General features: G+C 44.9%; 2 protein-coding genes across 2 annotated transcripts in view; one reads left to right on the forward strand and one right to left on the reverse strand.

The window, feature by feature from the left end:
- Positions 1-4,829, reverse strand: part of TBP (TATA-box binding protein) — a 12,393-nt gene extending 7,564 nt beyond the window's left edge. Inside the window, exons 1-2 of the mRNA XM_023521737.1 lie at positions 4,630-4,829; positions 2,939-3,160 (exon numbers count right to left, since the gene is read on the reverse strand). Coding sequence (XP_023377505.1) covers positions 2,939-3,010 — 72 coding nt within the window. The 5' untranslated portion in view covers positions 3,011-3,160; positions 4,630-4,829. The remainder of the gene's footprint in view (positions 1-2,938; positions 3,161-4,629) is intronic.
- A 2,066-nt stretch (positions 4,830-6,895) lies between these two features.
- PSMB1 (proteasome subunit beta 1) lies at positions 6,896-19,980 on the forward strand. Its single transcript, XM_011377481.2, has 6 exons — positions 6,896-7,007; positions 9,208-9,315; positions 10,917-10,998; positions 12,797-12,926; positions 17,948-18,054; positions 18,894-19,980. Exons 1-6 carry the CDS (start codon positions 6,898-6,900, stop codon positions 19,077-19,079), a joined length of 723 nt encoding a protein of 240 aa, XP_011375783.1. The 5' UTR covers positions 6,896-6,897; the 3' UTR covers positions 19,080-19,980.
- The last annotated feature ends 1,570 nt before the right edge of the window (positions 19,981-21,550 follow it).

The following is a 21,550-nucleotide window of genomic DNA, read 5'->3' on the forward strand; positions in this document are numbered from 1 at the left end:
GAAGGTCAGGGGAACACAGGTTAGGCTGGCTGGTGCCGAGTGTTCACAGGACTCGCCTGGTAAAAGAACAAGTGAGAAGTGCAAAGAGAGACACCTTCCGAGCATAAACGGGATTCCTAAGCATTAGTAGGGAGGAACTTGCTGTTCTCATGCACATCCCTTTCTTCTTTCCCGTAAGTAGTAAGTAAGAGCTTAGGGTCTGAAACTGGGCCTGGATATGAGATCCAACTCTGCTACTTATGACATCTGAGAGCCTGAGAAAGTTGCTTGACCATTCAGGCACATCTGGGGGGTAATAATGTTCTAAGATTGTTATAAGGAATAAGTAAGACATGCAGAGTGACCATATGCCGTTTTTAAAACTATTATCCTAGCATACCATCTGGGTAGTGCCCTGTTTCACTCTCAAAGTATCTGTCTCAGCTTGGATGAAAAATTATGTTTACCCTAAAGATACCCGCTTTAAAGCATCCAACACGATGACAGACACACAGAAAACACTGTGGTGTTGGCAATGATAATGACAACTAATCAACGAGGCTGATCGTTTGCTCTCCCAAAAGTTGAACTCGACAAAATCCAATGCATTTATCAGAATAATATCGATTTACTTTTCTACAATGCTTCTAAACTCTTCCAGACATGGTCACGTTTGTTGATTTCTCTGAGCCTTACAGCGGCCCTTCGGGAGAGGGAAAGCAGATGCTCCCTTCCCCACATTAAGGACGAGAACGCTGACACCAAGAATAAAAGACTTCCTGTTAGCAGATCAGCCAAGACCACAAGCATGTGCCCCCCTCCCCCCGCCGATCCCCAGCCCAAGCCTCCAACCCCCCCACCCACGGGGTCCGTGCAGCTCGCAGAGTTCATCTGTGCGAACCTCTTACAATCACACCCAACACTGCTGCATGGAGGGTCCGGTTTTCCAACGGGACAAGACCTAAAAAAGAGCCACAACCTTTTCTACTTCCACCACTTTATTTGGCAGAAAGTATAAACCAGAAACATCTCAGATATTTGTGTTAAACTGTTTCACCAACATAGTGGCAGAAAGAACATGACAAGAGGAGCAAATCCATACCAGAGCCCTAAGTGCGGGCATTATTCTAGGGCATCTACCACTTACTCCACTGAATACACTGGCTGGAAAAAAACGCAGGCCGCACTAGTTTAAAAAGACTAAGGTTTTGAAAGGTGTGCCTTCTTTTACACCATATATGAAAATGAACTCAAAATTGATCACAGACACACATGTAAAAGCCCAACGTCTGAGGAGAAATACCTAAGGCTTTAGGTAGGCAAAGATTTCTTAGACGGGACACAAAAGCACTAACCATGAAGTAAAACTGATAAACAGACTTCAGAAAAAAATTAAGGACCCAGAGCACAGTTACCCACTTGTCTGCAGTTTTGCATTCTACGGCTTCAGTTACCCATGGCCAACCACTGGCCGAAAATAGTAAATGGAAAATTCCAGAAATAAACAATTCTGCAGTTACATTGTGCGCAGCTCTGGGTGGCGTGATGCACTCTCACGCCCCGCTCCAGCCCACACGGGACGCGAATCATCCCTTTGTCCAGGGATTCACACTGTCAGGCAGCACAATAAGATATTTTGAGAGATCGCACTCACCTAATTTTTATTACAGTGTATTGTTATAATTGTTCTATTTTATTATTAGTTGTTGTTAATCTTTTACTGTGCCTAATTTAAAAATTAAACTTTATCATAGGTGTGCACATATAGGAAATAGCACAGTACCTTTGGGGTTCGGTACTATCTGTGGTTACAGGCACCCCTGGGGGTCCTGGATGTGTTTCCCTGTGGAGACGGGGACTGCTGTACATAACGACCAGTAAAAACTCAATAAAATATGAATAAGCCAATAAAAAATGGGCAGATGCGAAGAACATTTTACAAATGAGAATACATCGATGGCCAATAAGCACTTGACAAGATGCTTAAGATCATAAGACGTCGGGAAAATGCAAGTTAAAACTACACGCACTGCTAAGTAACCATCAGAGTAGCTAAAAGTGAAAACTCCCAGAGTGAGTAAGGGTGTGGAGCAGCTGGAGCTCTCACGCGCTGCCGGGGAGCCCGAGAATACACCCGCGCAAAGTCAAACAGACACTCACCGTAAGACCTAGCAACCCCACTCCTACGTATTCCCCCGAGAGAAATGCAGACACGGCGCACGCAAAGCCTGCACACGAACGTTTACAGCACCTCCAGTCACAGCAACCCCAATGTGGAATCACCCTAATGTCGACAACTGGAGGGTGGGCTGAAAAGTGTGGTGCATCCACACAATGGAGCACAACGTGGCTATGAGAAGGAACTGCAGATGTCCGAAGGTTATGTTGGGCAAAAAAGACAGACACGAAAAAGCACCTACTGATTATTACTCCATCTGTATGAAATCCCAGACCAGGCAAAACTATCCTTAGCCCTGGAAAGCGGGATTGGCAGCTGCCTGGCGCTGGGGGAGCAACTGCAAAGGGGCAGGAAGGGTTTTTTGGGTAACTGAAATGTTCGCTTATATAGGAGTATATAATTATCAAAACGTACTCTTAAATGGGTGTTTTCATTGTTTGTGAATTATACTTCAACAGAAGTTATTTAAAACTTTAGAAAGCAGATATGATATTTGGAACCTTCAACATAAAAACATAAAACTAGAAAATAATTTTGTGAGAGTCACTTTCAAAATCAAAGACCCTATAATTACTTGAAACACTTTTATGAGTGTTTATCAAAATAATAAGTTTTTACAAACACATATTTTTACCTTCCAAGTAATCTCCCCAAATTAAACACTATCATGCCTATTCAAAGCCTTATAGGCCTTCTCAACAAAATAAGGGAGGCTTAAAAAATACGAATCCATTTCAACAGTGGATTGCGTTCCCTCCCTTCTCCTTCACACTGTCTCTAACAGCGCAGACTGTTTACCTGAGGCGACGCCAGGCCCTGAGCGTAAGGTGGCAGGCTGCTGTTCTGATCCATGATGTTCACGCTCTTCTAGGCGAACCAGAACCCTCTGGACTGGAATTCACCTCAGCGTTCAGTCTCCTCCTACAACATCCCCAGCACACACTCCTTAGCGACGTCCTCAACTCTCTCCGTTATCTTCAGGCACGCCAAGAAACAGGGATGCTGCTTTGGAAATGGTTTAAAGTTTAATGTAAGGATACAAGTAAACTGTGCAATCATTTAAACCAGTTTCATGGTTACACAAACCTCCCCCCAAAATAAACAATGAAGCTATTTCAGAATACACTTTTTGCCTATAATAGTGAAATCTTATTCCTTCTGTTTCCTGTGACTGCATGCAAAATTGCCAACAGAAAAATTGTTTTGTTACGTGTTTAAATACTCATAGTCACGGTGTTCAAAATAAAGGTGTCATAATCAGCACCGAAAACTTTTGGGGAAAAATATCTGGAGAAAACAAATTCCTAAGCAAATTGTCATACCTGAGTAGAAATCTTTGTTAAGCACTGTATACACAGCACTATTAGATCAAGTTTAGGTTTTGAAATATTCCAATCAGTTTTCTATCCTCAATGTCTTGGGTGTTAAGTTCAAGAAATATTTAACTGGGTCCAATACACTTTAGTATTTATTGAGCTGCTACTTTAATAAAATATCATTTATTGAGCTGCTACTTTAATAAAACACTGTGATAGCTGTACAGGCACAAAAACAAATAGAACACCACATTTTTATATATGTAATAACTTTACCTCTTTAAAACGCATAAATATAAAGTGTGCCTGTATCTGGTTTTCCCTAAATTACTATCACTGGCTAAACATGTGAAGTTACTTTTAGACAAAAGAACCAAGCAACTGCTGAAAGACCTTTTGTTCAGTTTAGTTTGAACGGATTCCTAACTTGCTCAGGGCTGCTGTGAGAACTAATTGAAAGAAATAGGATTAACTAACACATCACAAACTGCATCTAGCTATCATATAGAAGCAAGGATAAACGTGTGCTATTATTAAATTTCGATTTAATATCTAATAAGGTATTCACATAGACTAACATAGCTCTTACAGGTCTTAGCTACGTTAAAAGTCAAAAACCCTCATGCACTTCAAGCATGTGCTGATTCAGAGCAAACACTCAGATGTTTCCTGAAGGAATCTGACAGTCACTTTGATAAGACAAAGGACCCCAAACACTATACAGCCTACATACTCATTACTGAAAAACAGACCAAAAGTAAAAATTTTCAGAAAATGTCAGAGATACACAAAAAATTATACTTTTTTGACACTCTTATCCTTTAACAATAGAACTACTGCAAATATAAAAACGAAGAGGATGTAGTCCTTTGCCTTCCAACGTCGCGGGGGAACGGACAGCAGGACAGGTGCGTGTGGGCCTGTCCTGTCCCGGGCCCCGCCCGGCGCCCCGCACCCCACGCCCGCACGACGGGAAGGAGACCGCTGGAGAGCGGCCGGTACCGGCCGGGGCGGCGGCGGCTCGGGCGGGAGGACGGTTCCGCGCGCGGCCTGCGCGCCCACTCTGCGCCTCCCCCCGCCATCGGCCCGGGGCCTGCAGCGGGGGTCGCCCCTGCACCGCCCTCGGAGGAGAGCAGACGCGAAAAGGGCTGTTACCTTGAGCCGCTGCAGAGAACGTTATCCGTCCGCGAAAACGAAGTTAAGCCGCCGGCGAGCCAGGCGCCCGCCACGGCGACCCTTCCCGACCCTACTGAACTACCGGCGCGCGTTTATAATGTCACTTCCGCCAGTTCGGCCCTGGGCTTCAGCGAGCCGTCCGCGCCGGAGCGGCGGCCATGGGCGGTGTGGGCGCTCCGGCACTTCCTGCGTTTCCTTGGAGAATCGGTTGGAGGGTGGGAGAGGCGGGGCGGGACCCGTAGAGACTTCCGGGGCGTGGCCTCCTGGCCAGAGCATTTTCTAATTACTCGTTGCTGGAGGTAGGCGAGGCATTGGTTTTTAAATGTTGACTTTCTAGGCGGGCTGTCTGTGGGACCTCCTGCTAACTACCAGGCTCTTGGCCTCAGTTTCTCATCTTGTAGAATGGACTGGTAACAGACCTAGCCCTCTAAGGGTATTGCGAGATGGTTTAAGGAAATGCGTTAACAGTGCCTGGCACCTGGTAAGCACTATGCGTGCTAACTACTCTCGAACACATAGAAAGAAGAAAAACACAGCCTGGTTTACAGATTCAATTGTATTTTAATTCTGTTAACACCATCTTATGGTCTCTTTTCACATTTGTCCCGGAGACTTTTCGTAGTTGTTTCTTTGCTTCCTGATGCTTGTTTGGGCTCCAGGGTACCTTCGTGTCTCCTATTGTTCATTTAGACAAAATCATATATCGTACTTGTAGGGGAGGAGAATTATTCCTCTACCCTTTAGATTCTTATGGCTGGTCTATCATTAAATTGACATAAGACAGATAAACAGGAGATAAATTTTGCTGTGTGCTACATATGGGAGTCCCACAAAATCAATAAGAGGCTCCCTGAGATGAGGATAGGGGTCTGGGGCTTCAAAGAGAAGGAAGATAGGAAGAGCAAATGTTTGGTAAACAAATGTTTGCCATGTCACGGAGAGACACAGAGAGGACTTTGAACAAACAGGCCCTGCCAGGCTCCCCCAGCCCAGCATAGCTGGCTCGTACTCTGCAGCTCTCTCTGGTGATAGCTCTCTTCCTGGACCAGGCCCTCTATCTAAATTCTTTTAGGTAGTTAAGGGAGGAGTAAAACGTTTTTCCTGAGTCTTTTGGGCCCCTCAAAATAATCCTCATGCCAAAGTGGCACATGCTGGGGAGACTTGTTCGGAACCCCTTCGTACTGCTTGTTATTTTGCTTCCTTTGTATTTTAATATAATCAGGTTTTGAGCCCCTTAAAGACAGGAAATGTTATATACATTTCTTATATCCAGGACAGTACCTGAATAAGTACAGTACTTCTCTGTCAATAACCATCAAAGAAAATCCTTTGTTTTATCCCTTTTGTTTGTTTGCAGCAAAACATGGGAAAGGTTTTAAACAAGTACTTTCAAAAATCTTTCCTAGTTTCAGAATCGTATGTATATATCAGGTAGTCCATAATATATTATCCAATTGCTTGCATACTTCTTAAATATAACATTTTAAAAATTGTAAAATTTTATGAATTGAAAATTAATATCCAGAAGTGAACACGTACAAATTAACAGATAGTTATAAATCAAGAATCCGAGTATTGCCAGCACCAGAACCCCAGTCCTCAGCCAAGCAAGTTCTTGCTATTCACTGTGTACTCCGAAGGTAATATTCTTTTGCTCAACGTTATAAGACTCATCCTTATGGCTGACATCGGTTAATTTTCTTTGCTATGATATATCTTTCAATTAGTTTATCCATTCTGCCCTTTATGGTCTCATTTGGCTCAATTCGGTTTGCGGTTATTAGGAACAATGCTATTAGGAACATTCGTGCACATGTCTTCTGGCTAGAGTGCATACCAAGGAGTTGAAATGCTGGGACCTAAGGTGTGTACAGCTTGAACTTTGCTAGGTGATGCCAGCTCCTTTTCCAAATATGCCTGTACCAAGTGACAGTCCAATAGAAGATTTGACTTTCCGTTGGGCCATAGTTTTGCCAGTTTTTTTGTATAGTCAGGCTTTAAAATTTTTGCCCATTAGCAGTGAATTCGAATGTTTTCTTAGGAAAGAAAGCCTTAACATCTCTGTAAGCTTCTCGTAACAGGGAGGGCCCGGCTACTCGAGGCCAGGCTGCGGCGCGGACCCCCAGGAGCCGGGTATTTGTGCCAACCGGAGCGGCCCGAGGGAGCGCCGCAGAGCAGCCGGAAGTGTCGCGACTTCCGGTCGGGGCAGCCATCTCGCCGTGAGACAGCAGGAGCGGGTGCCGCGGGATGTTGTCCTCAGCCGCGTACGCCGGCCCGGGCAGAGACCCGGCGATGGAGCCTCACACCGCCGCGGGTCCTATGCAGCTGCGCTTTTCGCCCTACGCCTTCAACGGAGGGTGAGACCCAGATTGCGCCGCGCCCCCCCCCCCACGCGTCCCTGCTCAAGCTCTCGGGGTCGCCCCGCAGCCCCCCGTCTCCGTGGGTGGCTCGCGTTATTCTTTCCCCTCCGGCCGGTCTCCGGGGTCTTGCTGTGGACGGTCAGGTGTGCATAGCCCGCTCGCTCTCTGCTACAGTGAAACAGCAGATAGAAACTGAAACCGGGCTGCTGCTCGGGAAGAGCTTTGCGCTCAGACCTAGTCTTTGCTTACGGTCGACATGTTTCTCAGGCCAACAGGCGAGGGGGCAAGTTTAGCATCTGAAGTTAAAAAGTTAGGATTGATCGGTCATGTTCTTAGGTGCATAGTTGTGTTTGTAGCTAAAAGATCTGATCGAACAACTTAATCGTTTCTTGTGGTTTTAAATAGAAAGAATTAGTAGGCCACGCTTATTTTCATAGATTAGTACTTTAGCTTAAGTTCAAGGAAAAAATACTCAGAAGAGGGCCTTTTGAAATGTTCTTGCATATTACATTTAAGTTGTCTTCTTTTTTAGTTACCAGCTTTATCTTCAGTAATACTTTGAGAATGCACTAAAAGAAGTGGGATTATAGGAATATGCTTTATTTAGGACTCTTAACAAAGAGATGTAAATTGAAGCGATAGTTATAGTTTACCAACCAAACTTTGCACATTAAAGCATACACACCCAATTCGAACAAACAGATGGTTAAGATAACCAGGTTACTTAATCAAGCCTTATGGAGTTGACATTTTAATGCAGATTTTTGGATTGGGTTGGAAAAAGGATGGAAAGTTCGATTTTAGCCTTGTCTCTGCCTCTAAAGCGCGATACAGCCCTTGGGTATTCTCGACTTCTTAAATAGAGATTTTATCTTTTTTATTTATAGTTTGGAGGATAATCAAGCATTTTGTAAATTGCAAGACGTTATCTTTTTTAATCGTCATGATAACTGAATGTTAGGTGGTATTAACCCTATTTTTACAAATGAACCTGGGGCTCTTTTGTGGCAAGATCAGGTCTCAGGTAACTCCAGAGCCTAGGTTCTCAGTGATCGCAGCGAACTGCCTCATACGTATGCCACAGCGATCATAGCTAACACTTACTGGAGGACCAGTATGTTTCAGGCACTAGTGTAAGGGCTTTACAGTTATTCACTCATTTAATCTCGTAACAGCCTCATAAGGCAGCTACTACTATTATCTCCAATCTACGTATGAGGACAGTGAGACCTTAAGAAATTAAGCAGCTCACTCGCAGTCTCATACCTGCTAAGTGGGAGAGTCAAAATCGGACTGGGACAGGCTGCCTTTGGAATTCATGCCCTAGGCCTCCACAGCTAACTTCCATCAAGAGTCACGCAGCCACAAGGCAAAAAGGCTGTTTTTCGTTTATTCATTTTACAACAGGTATATGGGTGTCTGCTGAGTGCTAGATGTCATCTAAGTGCTTGGATATAGAAATGAAAACCACTAAGCTCCTCTTATGAGCTTGAATACCTTCTGTGTTGTGGTACCACTGTTCACACTTGATATCCATGGGCAGGGCAGGGCCTTTGGAATATTGGTACCTCGTACAAAGTAGGAATTTAATCTTTTAATAATGATGATAATTCAGTAGCTCTTGTGCATACTGCCTGCTAAGGAGCCTTTGCTCTGGTGTAGGTTTGTGTTTTTTGGTGCCCTTATATTTTTCCAGATAACTTTTAGCCAAGGGATCTTTTCCCCCGACCCTTCCTTTTCTGTCTGAACCCTGCTCTTGCTCACGTCCAGTGGGCGTTATGCCAACATGGGCAGACCTCATTTTATTGTACATCATTGTGCTTCACAGATTGAAGGTTTGTGGCAGCCCTGCATCGGAGCAGGTCTGTGGCTGCCATTTTTCCAACAGACTCAGATGATGGTTAGCATTTATTAGCAATAAAACATTTTTACATTAAGTTATGTAAATGTTTTGGACATGATGCTATTGCATACTTACCACAGGGCGGTGTAAACGTAACTGCGATATGCATTGGGAAACCAAAAACTGTGCGACTTGCTTTATGTATTGCAATACTTGCTTTATGGTGGTGGCCTGGGACCAAACCCACATACCTCTGGGGTTGCCTGTGTATGCTGTGGAGCAGTCTTCTGCTGAGAGAGACTTTGTTACCACCAAGAAGAATTCACTAATTTTTTGTCTTTCTTTTTTCCTCAGTACTGTCTTGGCAATTGCTGGAGAAGATTTTTCAATTGTTGCTTCTGATACTCGATTGAGTGAAGGGTTTTCAATTCACACCCGGGACAGCCCCAAATGTTATAAATTGTAAGTAAGTGTTTCTAAGGACACATTTCCCAGTGCCTTGTGATAATTTATTAAAGCTGCACAAGATTTAACTATGAACAATGTGTTTCATGAGTTTTTAGATTGCCTGTTTGGAGCTTAGCTTGCATTTTTGTTAGGAAATAGTGCACCTATGCTACCTAAAATGTAACTTTTACCATTTGAAAGTAGTTATTGTTGTAAATAAAATCTTAAAACATAACTTTATTGATACCATCTTGTGTAGAGTCCGGCTCATCCTTGTAATGTTTTACTTTAGCGTGTACATTGCTGAAGTGAATACCTATTCTTTTTTTTCTTTTTATGACATGCCTTAAGTATAGAGGCAAATACAGCATTAACAACTTCCTGTGTCCCTATCACCTATCTTTAGCTCTAGATTGCACATACAGTTGAAGCTGCTTATATTCCCCTAATTCCATGCCCTTTGGGGCCAACCTGGAGCCAAGCCTGCCTCTTTCCCACCTGCTTGAGACTCTACATTTACTTTTTGACAAGATCGGCTTAGTTTTCTTTATAGAATGATACATAGATTTAGGAACAAATTTTTGAGACATCATTTATCTTGTATAGAGGTACCAAAATTTAATCTGGTGGACATTTAGGGTTTTTGTTTATTTTGTTTTGGAGAGCCATTAAAATAACATGTATACTTATATAAGTATCCTTATGCCTAGAGCATATCTTTGCAAACTTATGTGACTGTATTCACAGGATGGATTTTAGCCATTGAATTATTGAGTGAAAGTGATGTGCATTAACATTTTTACTAAATATCACCAAATGGTCCTTCTAAAAAGTTAGATCAAAGTATACTCTCTCCCAGGGTCTGAGAGTACCTACCTTCTACAAGCTCACCAGCATTAGGCATCGTTAGCCTGCATAATTGGCTGAAATCGTCTCTTGTTTAGATTTGGATTTCTGAATGACATAGAGGCTCTTTTCATATGTTTATGGTAACTTGTGTCTCTTTTTATATGATGTTCTTATGTTTTACTTATCCTTCCATTGTCAGGTTTTTTTTATTGAGGTATAATTAACATATAACATTAGTTTCAGGTACACAATATGATTCCATATTTGTATATATTGCAAAATAATCACCACAATATATCTAGTTAATACCTGTCACCATTGCATAGTTACAAAAAAAAATTTTTCTTGAGAATTTTTAAGATCTGCTCTCCTAGCAACTTTTGAATATGCAGTCCAGTGTCATTAACTACAGTCACCATGCCCCTGTTATACCCGTGATCCATTGCGCTGTTAATGTTTCTCATATTCCCAGGAGCCCTTTGTAGACAAAGAAAATTCAAATTAGGCTTTTGGTCATATGTACTACAAATATATTTTCTTAGTTTTTTTTTTTTTAAGCATCATCTGTATTTTTATCTACAGAAATTTAATTTTTATGTAGTCAAATTTATGAAACTTTTCTGAGTGGACATTGGCTTGTATCAGCTACCCTCGACCCAAGGTTATAAAAAATTCATGCATGTTTTCTTTAGTCATATTTTTATAGTTTCATTTTTCAAAGTTGCCCAAGACACACTTTGCCTTATTATCTAACTAACTTTTTATAGGACAGACAAAACAGTCATTGGATGCAGTGGTTTTCATGGAGATTGTCTTACCCTGACAAAGATTATTGAAGCAAGACTAAAGGTAGGTGCCTTTTACGTGTTTACACTATTGAACATTAATAACAATTCATTAGATTCTTTTAAGCATACAGCGTGACTCCTGCTCAGAATAGCTATGGAACTAACCTAGCCGAGAAATGAAACGGTACTGTGAGTGCAGCGTCATTAGAGTAGCCTAGTGTAAAACTGCAGCCCCTCCCACGTGTCATCTCTCTGCACTGGAAAAGGTTCTCTGTGCTTTTCCAGGTGGCCGGGGAGGGGTTCTTTTGAAGAAACGCTTCCCTAAAAGCAGAACTAATCACTTCCTGTGGAGAATGCCAGCTTTTGGGACAGGAGCATAGTTTGGAATGCCATCAGCTGGCATGCTTTCCACAGGACGCACTGCACTCTTGGTGGACAGGACGCGTACACGGGAACAGGAGCGGAAGTCAGGAGTTAGCCAGGCACACCCTAAAGCGTGTTGGCCAAACAGCATCACAGGCCTTAGTTGGTAGCCAGCTGAGGAAGAAGACAATGGGATTGATGTGAGGAGGAGAGAGGAAAGGGGAACTTTTAGGAAGAAGTGAGAGAATAAGACAGACTAACCTGTTTTACACTTCTTAAGGGTCTGACACTGTTCAAGATGGGGAGGCATGAAGAACAAAGGGATACTGAGTCTGGATAAAAGCAGAGTCTGGGTTTTGTTAAGCGTATCTGCTTCCAGTAGTTTCAAGGAGGATAGGGTAGGAGTGATTTGGACTGGATTAGAAAGGATTTTATCTGTTGACAATAACCAGTAAATACACACTCATCCTAGTTTGCAGTCGGCCTTTGTCAGTACTCAGAAATGTAGATTTGTTTCTCAAAAAAATGTAGCCTAGTGCAATTTTCATATCTGTCGATGATATTTACAGTATCAAAAATACTGTATATCCTTCATTTTCTAACTTAATTTTGTAGGCTATCTGTCATCACTTTTAAGTAGTAAAGCCATGTGGCACATGGAATGTTAGCAGGAGTGAGCAGCTCTGTTTGGCCTACCTGAGATTGTCACTCAGTGATGACGGGCGATGTCTCAGTCGCTGGAGTGCGGCATGCATTTATTCAGCTGACACGTGCTTTCTGCATGTGTAGAAATAATTTCATTCAATATTTATCAGTTGTTGATACTTGTTTAAAACTTTTACTTACCTTGAAAGATACAAGAACTTACATTTGTTGACATGTATATGACTTCTCATGCATATTTTATAAATGGAACTTGGAGGACAAAAATAAACATGATATGGAGAACTGTTTTGTTAAAATGAAACACAGAACAATGATTTCAGCTTAAAGCACAACTCTTCTGGAAATTTCTCTTTGATAAATGAATGGTGAGGTGAATAAAATGGTGCTTAGTTTTGAAATGAAATCTATTTTTTTTATAACTCTCGCCTTAAAAAAAATTCTGGACACCAATTTATCCATACTCGTAGCTCATTTTTCTTCTTCGGTAATTTTAATATCACTATGATTTTGCAGTATTTAGGTTTCTCTTTAGAGATATTTGCCATATGGCTGACAAATTGATGAACTCAAATTCATTCTGTTTGCAATTTTTGTAGAATTAGTTAGGGTTCCCGGTGGTGGCATAAATCAAGGATTGGAAATCACTGTAAATTCCTGGGTTGCTGCTATGTTTTCCACTGCAGATGCTCTAGAGAGCAAAGCCACTGCCCTGCCCTAGGGTCGCCCAGAGTAAGATTGCTGCCCTGTGTCTCTGTTCACTTTGCTCTTCGTTGTTCTAGTCCGTAACGTGTTCTGCCTCTCCATGCCTGTCATTTCTGTTACGACTGCAGATGTACAAGCACTCCAATAACAAGGCCATGACAACCGGCGCCATTGCCGCGATGCTGTCCACCATCCTCTACTCTCGGCGCTTCTTCCCGTACTACGTGTACAACATCATCGGGGGGCTTGACGAGGAAGGTAGGTCCCTCCTTTCTGGGAAGCAAAGGTGGTGGCACTTCTTAGATGCGCGTGTTTCCACTTAGAGTCGAAAAGAGCCATAAAGTCCATCTCGCCCAACAGTTGCATTTTCTGATAGTTAAAGCAATGAAGAGACTGAAGCTAAAAAGGAGATCGGCGATGATCCAAAGACACACAGCACGTGGCGTGTGAAAGGCCTACCAGTGAACGGCGGGCCGTCGGTTATTACGGTGTTCTCAGGGTCGTGAGTTCAGTAGTAGGTAATTAGCATTTTAAAATTACAAAAATCTGGCCTGGAGAAGCTTTACCTAAGTAAGGACAGTTTTTTAACATATGACGTCAAAAAGTTTTTAAAAAGTGATGTCTTAGAAGATATGCATGCATTTCTACTGGTGTTTTCTGAGCATTTTTGAAACCTCTTTGATTTCCTGTCAGAGTTAGACCACTAAGGAAATCCGTCTTATTACTTGACATCTCTGTCCTGTTTTTGTGTTACTGGGGCACCGATGCTCTTCACCACATCTGATTCGTGTTGACTTCTGGTTGCTTCCTAAAACCGGTCTCCCAGGAAAGCTCTGTGCCACCATGTAGAGATAGTCCTTTGTGAAAAGAAGTTTCGGAAGGGTCTGGGTGAGGGCGCTGTCACTGAAGTAAGCCCGTCTACTGAGAGGGAACCTTCTGGGTGGGAAGAGTCAGGCTCCTCTCAGCTCTTTCTCTGGTTTTTGCACCCTTTTCTGTCCCATGGGCTTTTTCTTTGCTGTCCTTCTCTCTCAGCTGCTACCCCCATGTATGGCTTCTGGGAGCGTTCCGATATTTCACCTCCCATGGTGTAGATGTAGACAAATTAGGTTGACACCATTTCTTTCAAGGCTTTTAACCTTACTTGAAAACTAAGAAAATGTAAGGCACAGAAATGGTTAATAGGTATTACTGGGTAATTAGATTCTAGCCACAGATTAGCTTTCCTACCCCAGCATGGCGCTTCTGGTGCTTCCTGACTTAAATCACGGCTGACTTGAATGTCAGATAAGTCAAGTCAGTTTTAGCAACATTAGTAACAGCTGCCATTGCGTTGCAGCAGGCCGGACCAGGCCCTTTGAGTTTGAGAGTCAGGGAGGCTGATTTGGGAAAGCGCGCGTCTGCTGGACGGCGGGGCTGGGCTTTGATTTTCGAGATTTGAGTTTTGACTTCAAGCTCTGTTCTTCGATTTCCTGTGACAGTTTCTTCGTGTTGGTGGCGGTCTTGGGCATTTCTGACCATCTTTTTCCAACCTTTCGTGGTTTGCTTCGATTGCTCTTTAAATTAATTTCTATTCTTTAGCGTGGTTCATGTGTGGGAAAGGTCCTCTGCGTCTTCCTGCCCCGTGCCGTCGTCAGCTCCCTCAGTGGTCTCCGTGTTCTTGGTCCGCTCCCTCGCGCTGGCGACGTGCTTCTCCCTGCAGATTTCTGGAGAAAGAGGTCAGGTCAGCCTTTTTGAGACCTTGCTTTCAGGATCTCTTTTGAACTCTGGTGTTCCGAAGTTCCTTGTCTTGGGGTCCTTTCTCATTTATCACGTCCTCTTCCTCCACCTTCTCCACAGCCAGCCTTCGTCTATTCGGTGTCGTCCTATCCTCGTTAGATCTTTTGTCCTTCCTTCGACGTTTTCTTGCGCTCCGTGCTTCGTCAGATTGTTTTTTCCATTTTGGCTGATTTCGGCCTGTCTTCCACGTTGGAGGGTTCCTTCAAATTTCTGTTGATTTTTTGGCTGTCCATTCATATTGAGAGCGAGACTCCCAGGTCTGAATGAAAAAGGTCTGCATGGGCATGGCACGTCAACTTTCCATTTAATGCTTCCATTTTCGTTCCTGCCCTTTACCGTGTCCACCCCAAATCCAGGGCCTCTGCTGATGTCTTGAAGAGACTTCTGTTCCCTGTTTTCCTGGGTGGAGGCGGGTACTTGGAGAGCAGTTCACCCTAGGGATACCGTCAGGACACTGGGTGGTCAGCAGCTGCTTCTGCTCTGACCTCTGTGCCTTTAACTCTCCAGTACTATCATGTTGTCTTAAAAAATTTTCCCCCAAATTAATTATGGCTTCAGTTTTCCTGTAGTGAAAACAGTAATGCTTGCCGAAGTTTCAAATAGTTCTAGAAGATACAAAGATGAAAGTGGTCATCATCTCAAACTCTATTCCTCGAGAAAATTGCTGTTAGGCTGACCGCTCGCAAACCCGCTTCTTTGCGATACCTCGGTGTTTATGCCAGCTTGTGCACGGCATGGATAGGACGTAGTGTGTCATTTTCCTGTCACTATATGTTGGCTATATTGTCACAGAAATAGTTCTATGCTACTGAATAAAAAATGCCTCAGGCTTCCATGCCTGACACATCTAGGGTGCAGTTGCACCCCAGTCCTTTAAAGGCATTTAGGTTGTTTCGAGGTTCCTTACTATAAACAATATGGTAAATGCCTTTATACGTACAATTTTGTTTATTTCTTGAATCATGCTGATCGCCCTGGAAAAAACTCCTAGCATTTGAGTTGCTGGGTCAGAGACTCCATACCTTGCGTTTCGATGCTGTTGCTGGCCTGCCCTTGGGAAGGCTGTTCTGGCACCTCTCACCCCAGCAGCAGGGCCACGAGTCCCTGGGGCACAGCTCTACCAGCGTCCGCACTTATGTGTTTCAGAAGTCTTCGCCCCAGAAGTATTTTATCTTTTTTATGTATGTGTTGTGTTTGTTGGAGTTGGGCATCTTTTCGTGCTTGTTGACCTTTTCTTCTTTGGAGACTGACCTATGTGTTACCTTTGCTCATTGCTTTATTTGCAGCTTAGCCTTTTTCTTACTGATTTGGAGGAACACCATCCAGCTGTGCCAACCTCTGCACTGTGTGTGGTCGATGCCTGCCGGGAATGTTCTTCGTCTCGTACATTGTGGGGTGTCTAGCTACACAGAAGTTTGAATTTCATAGTCAAATCTGTCAGTCTCTTATGGCCTTGAGTGTCCTGCTCTGTGAGAAAGGCCTCCCCTGTTTAAAGCTCACCTGTGTTTGTCTCCAGGACTTAACCTGATTTTATTTCATTTTTTACGTTGAAATTGTTATGGTTTGGGTGGGGGGGCATTATTTGAACCGGGAAAAGCAATTTATATCCACAGTCAAGATTCGCGCCGTTCTGTGCTGCCGGTGCAGCCCCCTTTGCTCTCCAAGGGGACCTTTGGAGCTCTGGTCTTGGGGATGGTCCACTGCTTCTTTCCTCAAATCACTTGTGTGTGTTTTTCTGAGATTTACGCTGCAGTAAAGCTTTCGGGCCTCATTTTGGTTGTGGCCTGTCAGCATCACGAGGGACACACTGTTCTTGGGGCTTAATACTGCTATCCTTTCTTTGTGTGCTGAAATTAGGGTGCTGCCCACCGTGATCTCATCTCTTGTCCCAAGCTTGCCTCCGGCAACAACGGTTCCCCAGGTTCGCTGGGTGACCACAGCGGCGGCCTTCTCAGCAGAGAATTCTGTCTGCATAATTCCGCAATGGGGAAAAAAAAAAACATGACTAATGGTGGCATTTGTCTTTGGGTGGCAAGAAGATTGTCCCTATCTCGCGTCTCTGGGATGATCTCTGGCGAGCTCCAGTTCGGGTACAGCATGCTGTGAAAATGAGTTACGTCACTTTAAGTCATATGTCGGAGATGGTCCATGACTTCTCATACGCAGGACACAGCCGCTTTTAAAAGCCCTTTTAAAAAATCACAGTGAGGTGTATTTTGTGACACACTTAACATGCAAAGTGATTCTTTTCCTGCCCCCAGTCCCACAAAAATAATGAACTAGTTTGCTGTTTATCTGTCCATACTTTTTTGGTGCTTACACAGATGTGTGTACTATTTTTTTATGCTTTTAAACAATAACAGGAGTGTATCATTCAGATCACAGAGCTCTTCATATCACAGTCCCCAGTCCTGGCTCCCTCCTAGGCTGTACATCACTGTGTAGACATAACATTTTCAGCGTGTGGATTTGAGGTTCCTTAAAGGTGTTTGCTCTTTTAAGAGATACAGATGTGATCTTGTCCGCGCTGCTTTGCGTGTTTATACGGGCAGACCTCAGAGAAACGCGGTTTTGCTCCCATACCACCTCAGCACAACGAGTATCACAGAAAAACAAGTCATAGTCTTTGCTGGCGGAGGGTCTTGCCTTCCAGTTGTGAAAAAACGCAGCAGCTGCGAAGCGCAGTGAAGCGAGGTCCACCCTGTGCTACGAGTGACATTCTTGCTGGGACCTCGGGTGTGCACTTGTACGTTGGCGGGTGCTGCCACCAGGTTGCTCTTCAGAAAAGGCATGAGGGCGGTGCCTCAGCAGAGACCAGGAGCCCCGACTGTCCGCTCCCAGTTCCCTAACCCTCGTGCTAGGATGGGGGGTGGGGCTCAGACCCTCATTTGCTTATAAAAAAAAGTCACGCTGCTTAACCCGGGTGGTACAAAGCAGGTGGTTATGTTTTAGGCAAAACTAACCTTGTGCATCGTGTTTGTGTTTTTCTGGAATTTCTCCTTTATTAAATCGGTTTTCTATGGCGCCGATGCTCTAGAGTGCGCTTACTACCAGTTTAAAGGTGCGCGGTACGTTTCCCCCGTGACGGCTCATGTGTAGCACCTGGGGGACTTGGGTCTGCACCAGCAGAGCACGCGTTCATTTACCAGGATTGTTTCAGTTGGAGGTCGGTACAGAACTTAGGGCGGGACCATTAACCAGTGTGCCCGTGAAACCACATTCCCGGGTGGTGATTGGTGACATTAGCATGGAGAGAGTGAAATCTGGTGGCAGACACTGTGGTGGAGACAAGAGTGGGCGGGCAGGCCTCTGAGGGGAGCAGAGGGGCACACTGCCTGCTGAGTGTCGCCACCCGTCGGTGGATGTGCTGCTTCCCAAAGTTTAGCTGAAATCTTAGCTGCGTGGGCAGTCCGCTCTGTATCTCGCTTTGACCAGGGTCATGTTTGCCGCGGTTCTGGGTGGTGGTCGGAATGCACCCTCACGGAGACTGTTTCCTCTTTAAGGGAAGGGAGCCGTGTACAGCTTCGACCCGGTGGGGTCCTACCAGAGAGACTCCTTCAAGGCCGGGGGCTCTGCAAGCGCCATGCTGCAGCCCCTGCTCGACAACCAGGTAAGGACACTGCGGGCTGTGGTGACACCCCTCCCCTGCCTGAGCTCTCCTCGCTGGCTCATGAGAACAGGGACGGAGGGCTCTCTGGTAAATCGTGGCGGGTCTGTATGGGGCCCCCGCCGGCCTGTCTCCTGCTGTGACTTTGGCTCCCTCCTGCACCTCTGACTTCGAAGTCCCCAGTGCTGGCAGCGGTCAGTCCTCTTGCCATCTCCACCTGAGGATCATGAAAACACCTTCCGCCCATACGCACCGTTTCTCTGTCACCTAATTTCGTATTCTGACTTCCAAGTGCGTTTTCATTTGTCGTCTTTTCCATTTCTGCTGGCCGAATTCAGACCTGCGTGGCAGCTGGCCTGGATGACGGACTTTCTGTCCTGACATCTCTTCTGCCTCCCAGTTTGCTCCCCTCATTGCTCCTCTTTGCTTCTTTGAAGCATGTTACACACAGTTGCTCGTGCACCTCATCCCCCGTCACTCCTCACTCCAACCAACACGAAGTGCTGCGTCTGGAATGTCACCACCCTGTCCCTCCGGGCTGTCCTCCAGCGCACCCCCAGGCTGCTGCCCTTCCTGCTGAAGCCTCCTCCCTCCCGTGGGTTTGGCCATGGCTGCCTGGGCCTCTGCCGGCCCTTCCTTCCTAGTCCAGCACGTTCTCCTCACGGCTCCCCCTTACGTCGCTTCACCTGTCCAGGTCCTGCGCTGTCTCGTGAATGGTTGTTGAGGGGTGTTTTAAAGTTGTGTGATGTATTCGTTCTGAATTCCCAGACGTGTCAGGGCACAGGGGACCTGGACCTCCGCGTGCTGTCCGGGCTCCTCACCCGCGTCTCCTGTCCCACCAGGTCGGCTTTAAGAACATGCAGAACGTAGAGCACATCCCGCTGTCTTTGGACAGAGCCATGCGGCTTGTGAAGGACGTCTTCATCTCTGCTGCCGAGCGGGATGTGTACACCGGGGATGCGCTCAAGGTCTGCATTGTGACCAAGGAGGGCATCAGGGAAGAGACCATTCCCCTCAGGAAGGACTGACCTGTGTGCTGTCGAACAGATGCGTCTTATTAAAAATAAATCCTGAAATACTTGTTTTCTTAGAACTTGTGTCCTCTCAGCAGGACAGATCTGGGAAGTGGAATTTCTTTTTCTTTTCATTTTTTTCATTCTTCCCATACTTTTCTGTTTTCCAGAACTATTTTTATATTTTAAGGATGAAAAAAATAAACAGGTCATGTCAGTTTTTCCTTTGATTTATGAGCAAGAAATTTAGCTGGACAAGTTGACTTTTTGATCAGTGCCATCATCTTATGATGGTCAGCTTGTCCTCTAAAGGGGATGCTTTGGGGTTTATTCAGCCCACTCAGCTTGCTGGAAGGGTGGGTACCTTTACACTGCCTGGTTTTACCTTTAAATCATGTTGGTTTTATTAAGACATTAATGGATGTAAGTAGAATATCTTAAGGTTTCTCATTCTTGGGATCCTGAAAGCAGTATGGACTGGCCGTTTTGGCAACATCTTCAAATCAACCAGAATTGAAGAAAAATATGAAAGCAAATAGCCCTTTAAGTGGGCTTTAGCCAGAAATCAGGATGATTTTTCCAAACACTTTAGGAATGTTAACATCGAGACCTGAGTTTTGGTAGAGCTAAAGCAGTGTTTGTTTCAGAACTGTGAAATACATTTCAGTCCATCGTATGTGATATTGGAACAGTTTTCTTGACGTCGAATATGTTTGTGCAGCACAGCCCGGGCTACGATTTGCCTTGTGGCCTAACGACAGTGAGGCTTTACTTTTTGACCCTTGTGAAGAATTTAATCACGGTTCTTAAACCCCTCGTAGATACGTACTGTCACGGGCACCAGGGACACAACGGCAAGATCGTACCTGTATTTTTCTTATTGTCACAAGTGAAAACTATACTGTCCCATTCAAAACACACGTTTCTCGTCTTTATTAATTCTCGGGTTCTCTAGAGAAACAGAGCCAGTAGAGTTTGTAGAGACAGATTTATTACGAGGGATTGGCTCATGTGACTACGCTGAGTCGCACTGTGATCTGCCCTCTGCAGGCCTAAGGCTGCGGAGGCGCCGGTGTAGTCCACTTCAAGTGTGAGGGCCCAACAATCAGGATGACAGGTGGGAGGGCCGCTGGCCCAGCTCAGATTCCCCTCCACTTGGGTCCCAGCTGGCCCCCGCGTACCAGGTTTGGCCCCACTCTTGTTGGGTAGGGCAGCCGAGTCACGTGAGTTTCACCTAGAAACCCTCACAGACACCCGGAAATAACATTCAGCCAACTGACTGGGCCCTGTGTGATCTAGTCAATTTGGCTTACAATTAACTGTCATAATTACATAAGCCAGGTATAATTATTTGTTTCAAAAGATGTTTTGTTGATAAGGGGGTTCTATTTTTCATTACATAAATTTGTGTGTAGAATTTTCTATAAAGGTCTTACTTTTAAGGCTTCTAGGGAATTTCTGTAAATTCTCTCCACTTCAGGTATGCATTGTTTTAACCTAGGCTTGTGTTTGAAGACTAGTTGTCACCATCTCATCTAGAATGCCCTGGCATGTGGACCTTCTAGTGCTAAGTATGACTCCAGTTATTTGGGCGGCTTTTCTAGATCATGCAACCACAATCCCTCACCTGAGAAAGGCAGCCTTTCAGCACTTTGATGGATGAGAGGTAGAGTTTGCCTTTACAGGTAGCTAGGCTTTAAGGTTCGCTTAGAAAGCTGCCATCATGCGTCACACCAGCTAAAGTGTCTTACGAATGCCACTGTATGTCCCAGCTCTCACAGATGGCTCTGCCTGGGCACAAAGGGCAGCAGGGTCAGTGTGGCTTGTACGTCTTCTGGGTGGCTCAGGTGTCTCGGTTCCCTGTTAGAAACTTTGAGTTGAGCCATTCATAGGGTTGATGCCTCCTGCCCACGGGGCCCAGGTGCCTAAGAGCCTTCCAAGGAGAGGCCCCGGGAAAAGCTGCCTGAGTCAGACCGGGCTGCACAGGTGCAGCTTCTCCTGGACGCTGGTGCCAGGGAATGGCGTGTGGGGCAGAGCAGTGTCCTCTGGGAGTCTGGCCTCAAGATAGCCTGGCCGACCTGAGCTTCACCTCAGAGCCACCACGAGGCTGTCATCCTCACTCTGCGGAAGGCCTTTGTTAACCTGTCTCTATTTTGTGTCTGCGCCACCGCTGGGAGCATGAATTCTATTATTCTCGAGGCATATTGTTCTTTCTCGCTGTCCTAAAACTGAACTATCTTTAAGTTTCAAAGTGTTCCCTTCCTCTGACCTGGGATTGTTTGGAATGTGACAAGTCACATCAACTTGTGAATGTGCCATGGGAAGGTCCATCCACATCAGCATGTCGCTTTATTGTTACTCTCACCTTCAGCCGGTACATTGTAGGGGACTTCAATGTCGTCCAAGTTGTAACAGTTTCTGGGAAGAAACTATGTTGCTTTCCGAGGAGAGTCCATCTCAGAGAACTGTCCGGGAGAGGAAGAGCT

This window comes from Pteropus vampyrus, unplaced genomic scaffold (genome assembly GCF_000151845.1).
Source record: "Pteropus vampyrus isolate Shadow unplaced genomic scaffold, Pvam_2.0 Scaffold313, whole genome shotgun sequence".
Classification (NCBI taxonomy): domain Eukaryota; kingdom Metazoa; phylum Chordata; class Mammalia; order Chiroptera; family Pteropodidae; genus Pteropus; species Pteropus vampyrus.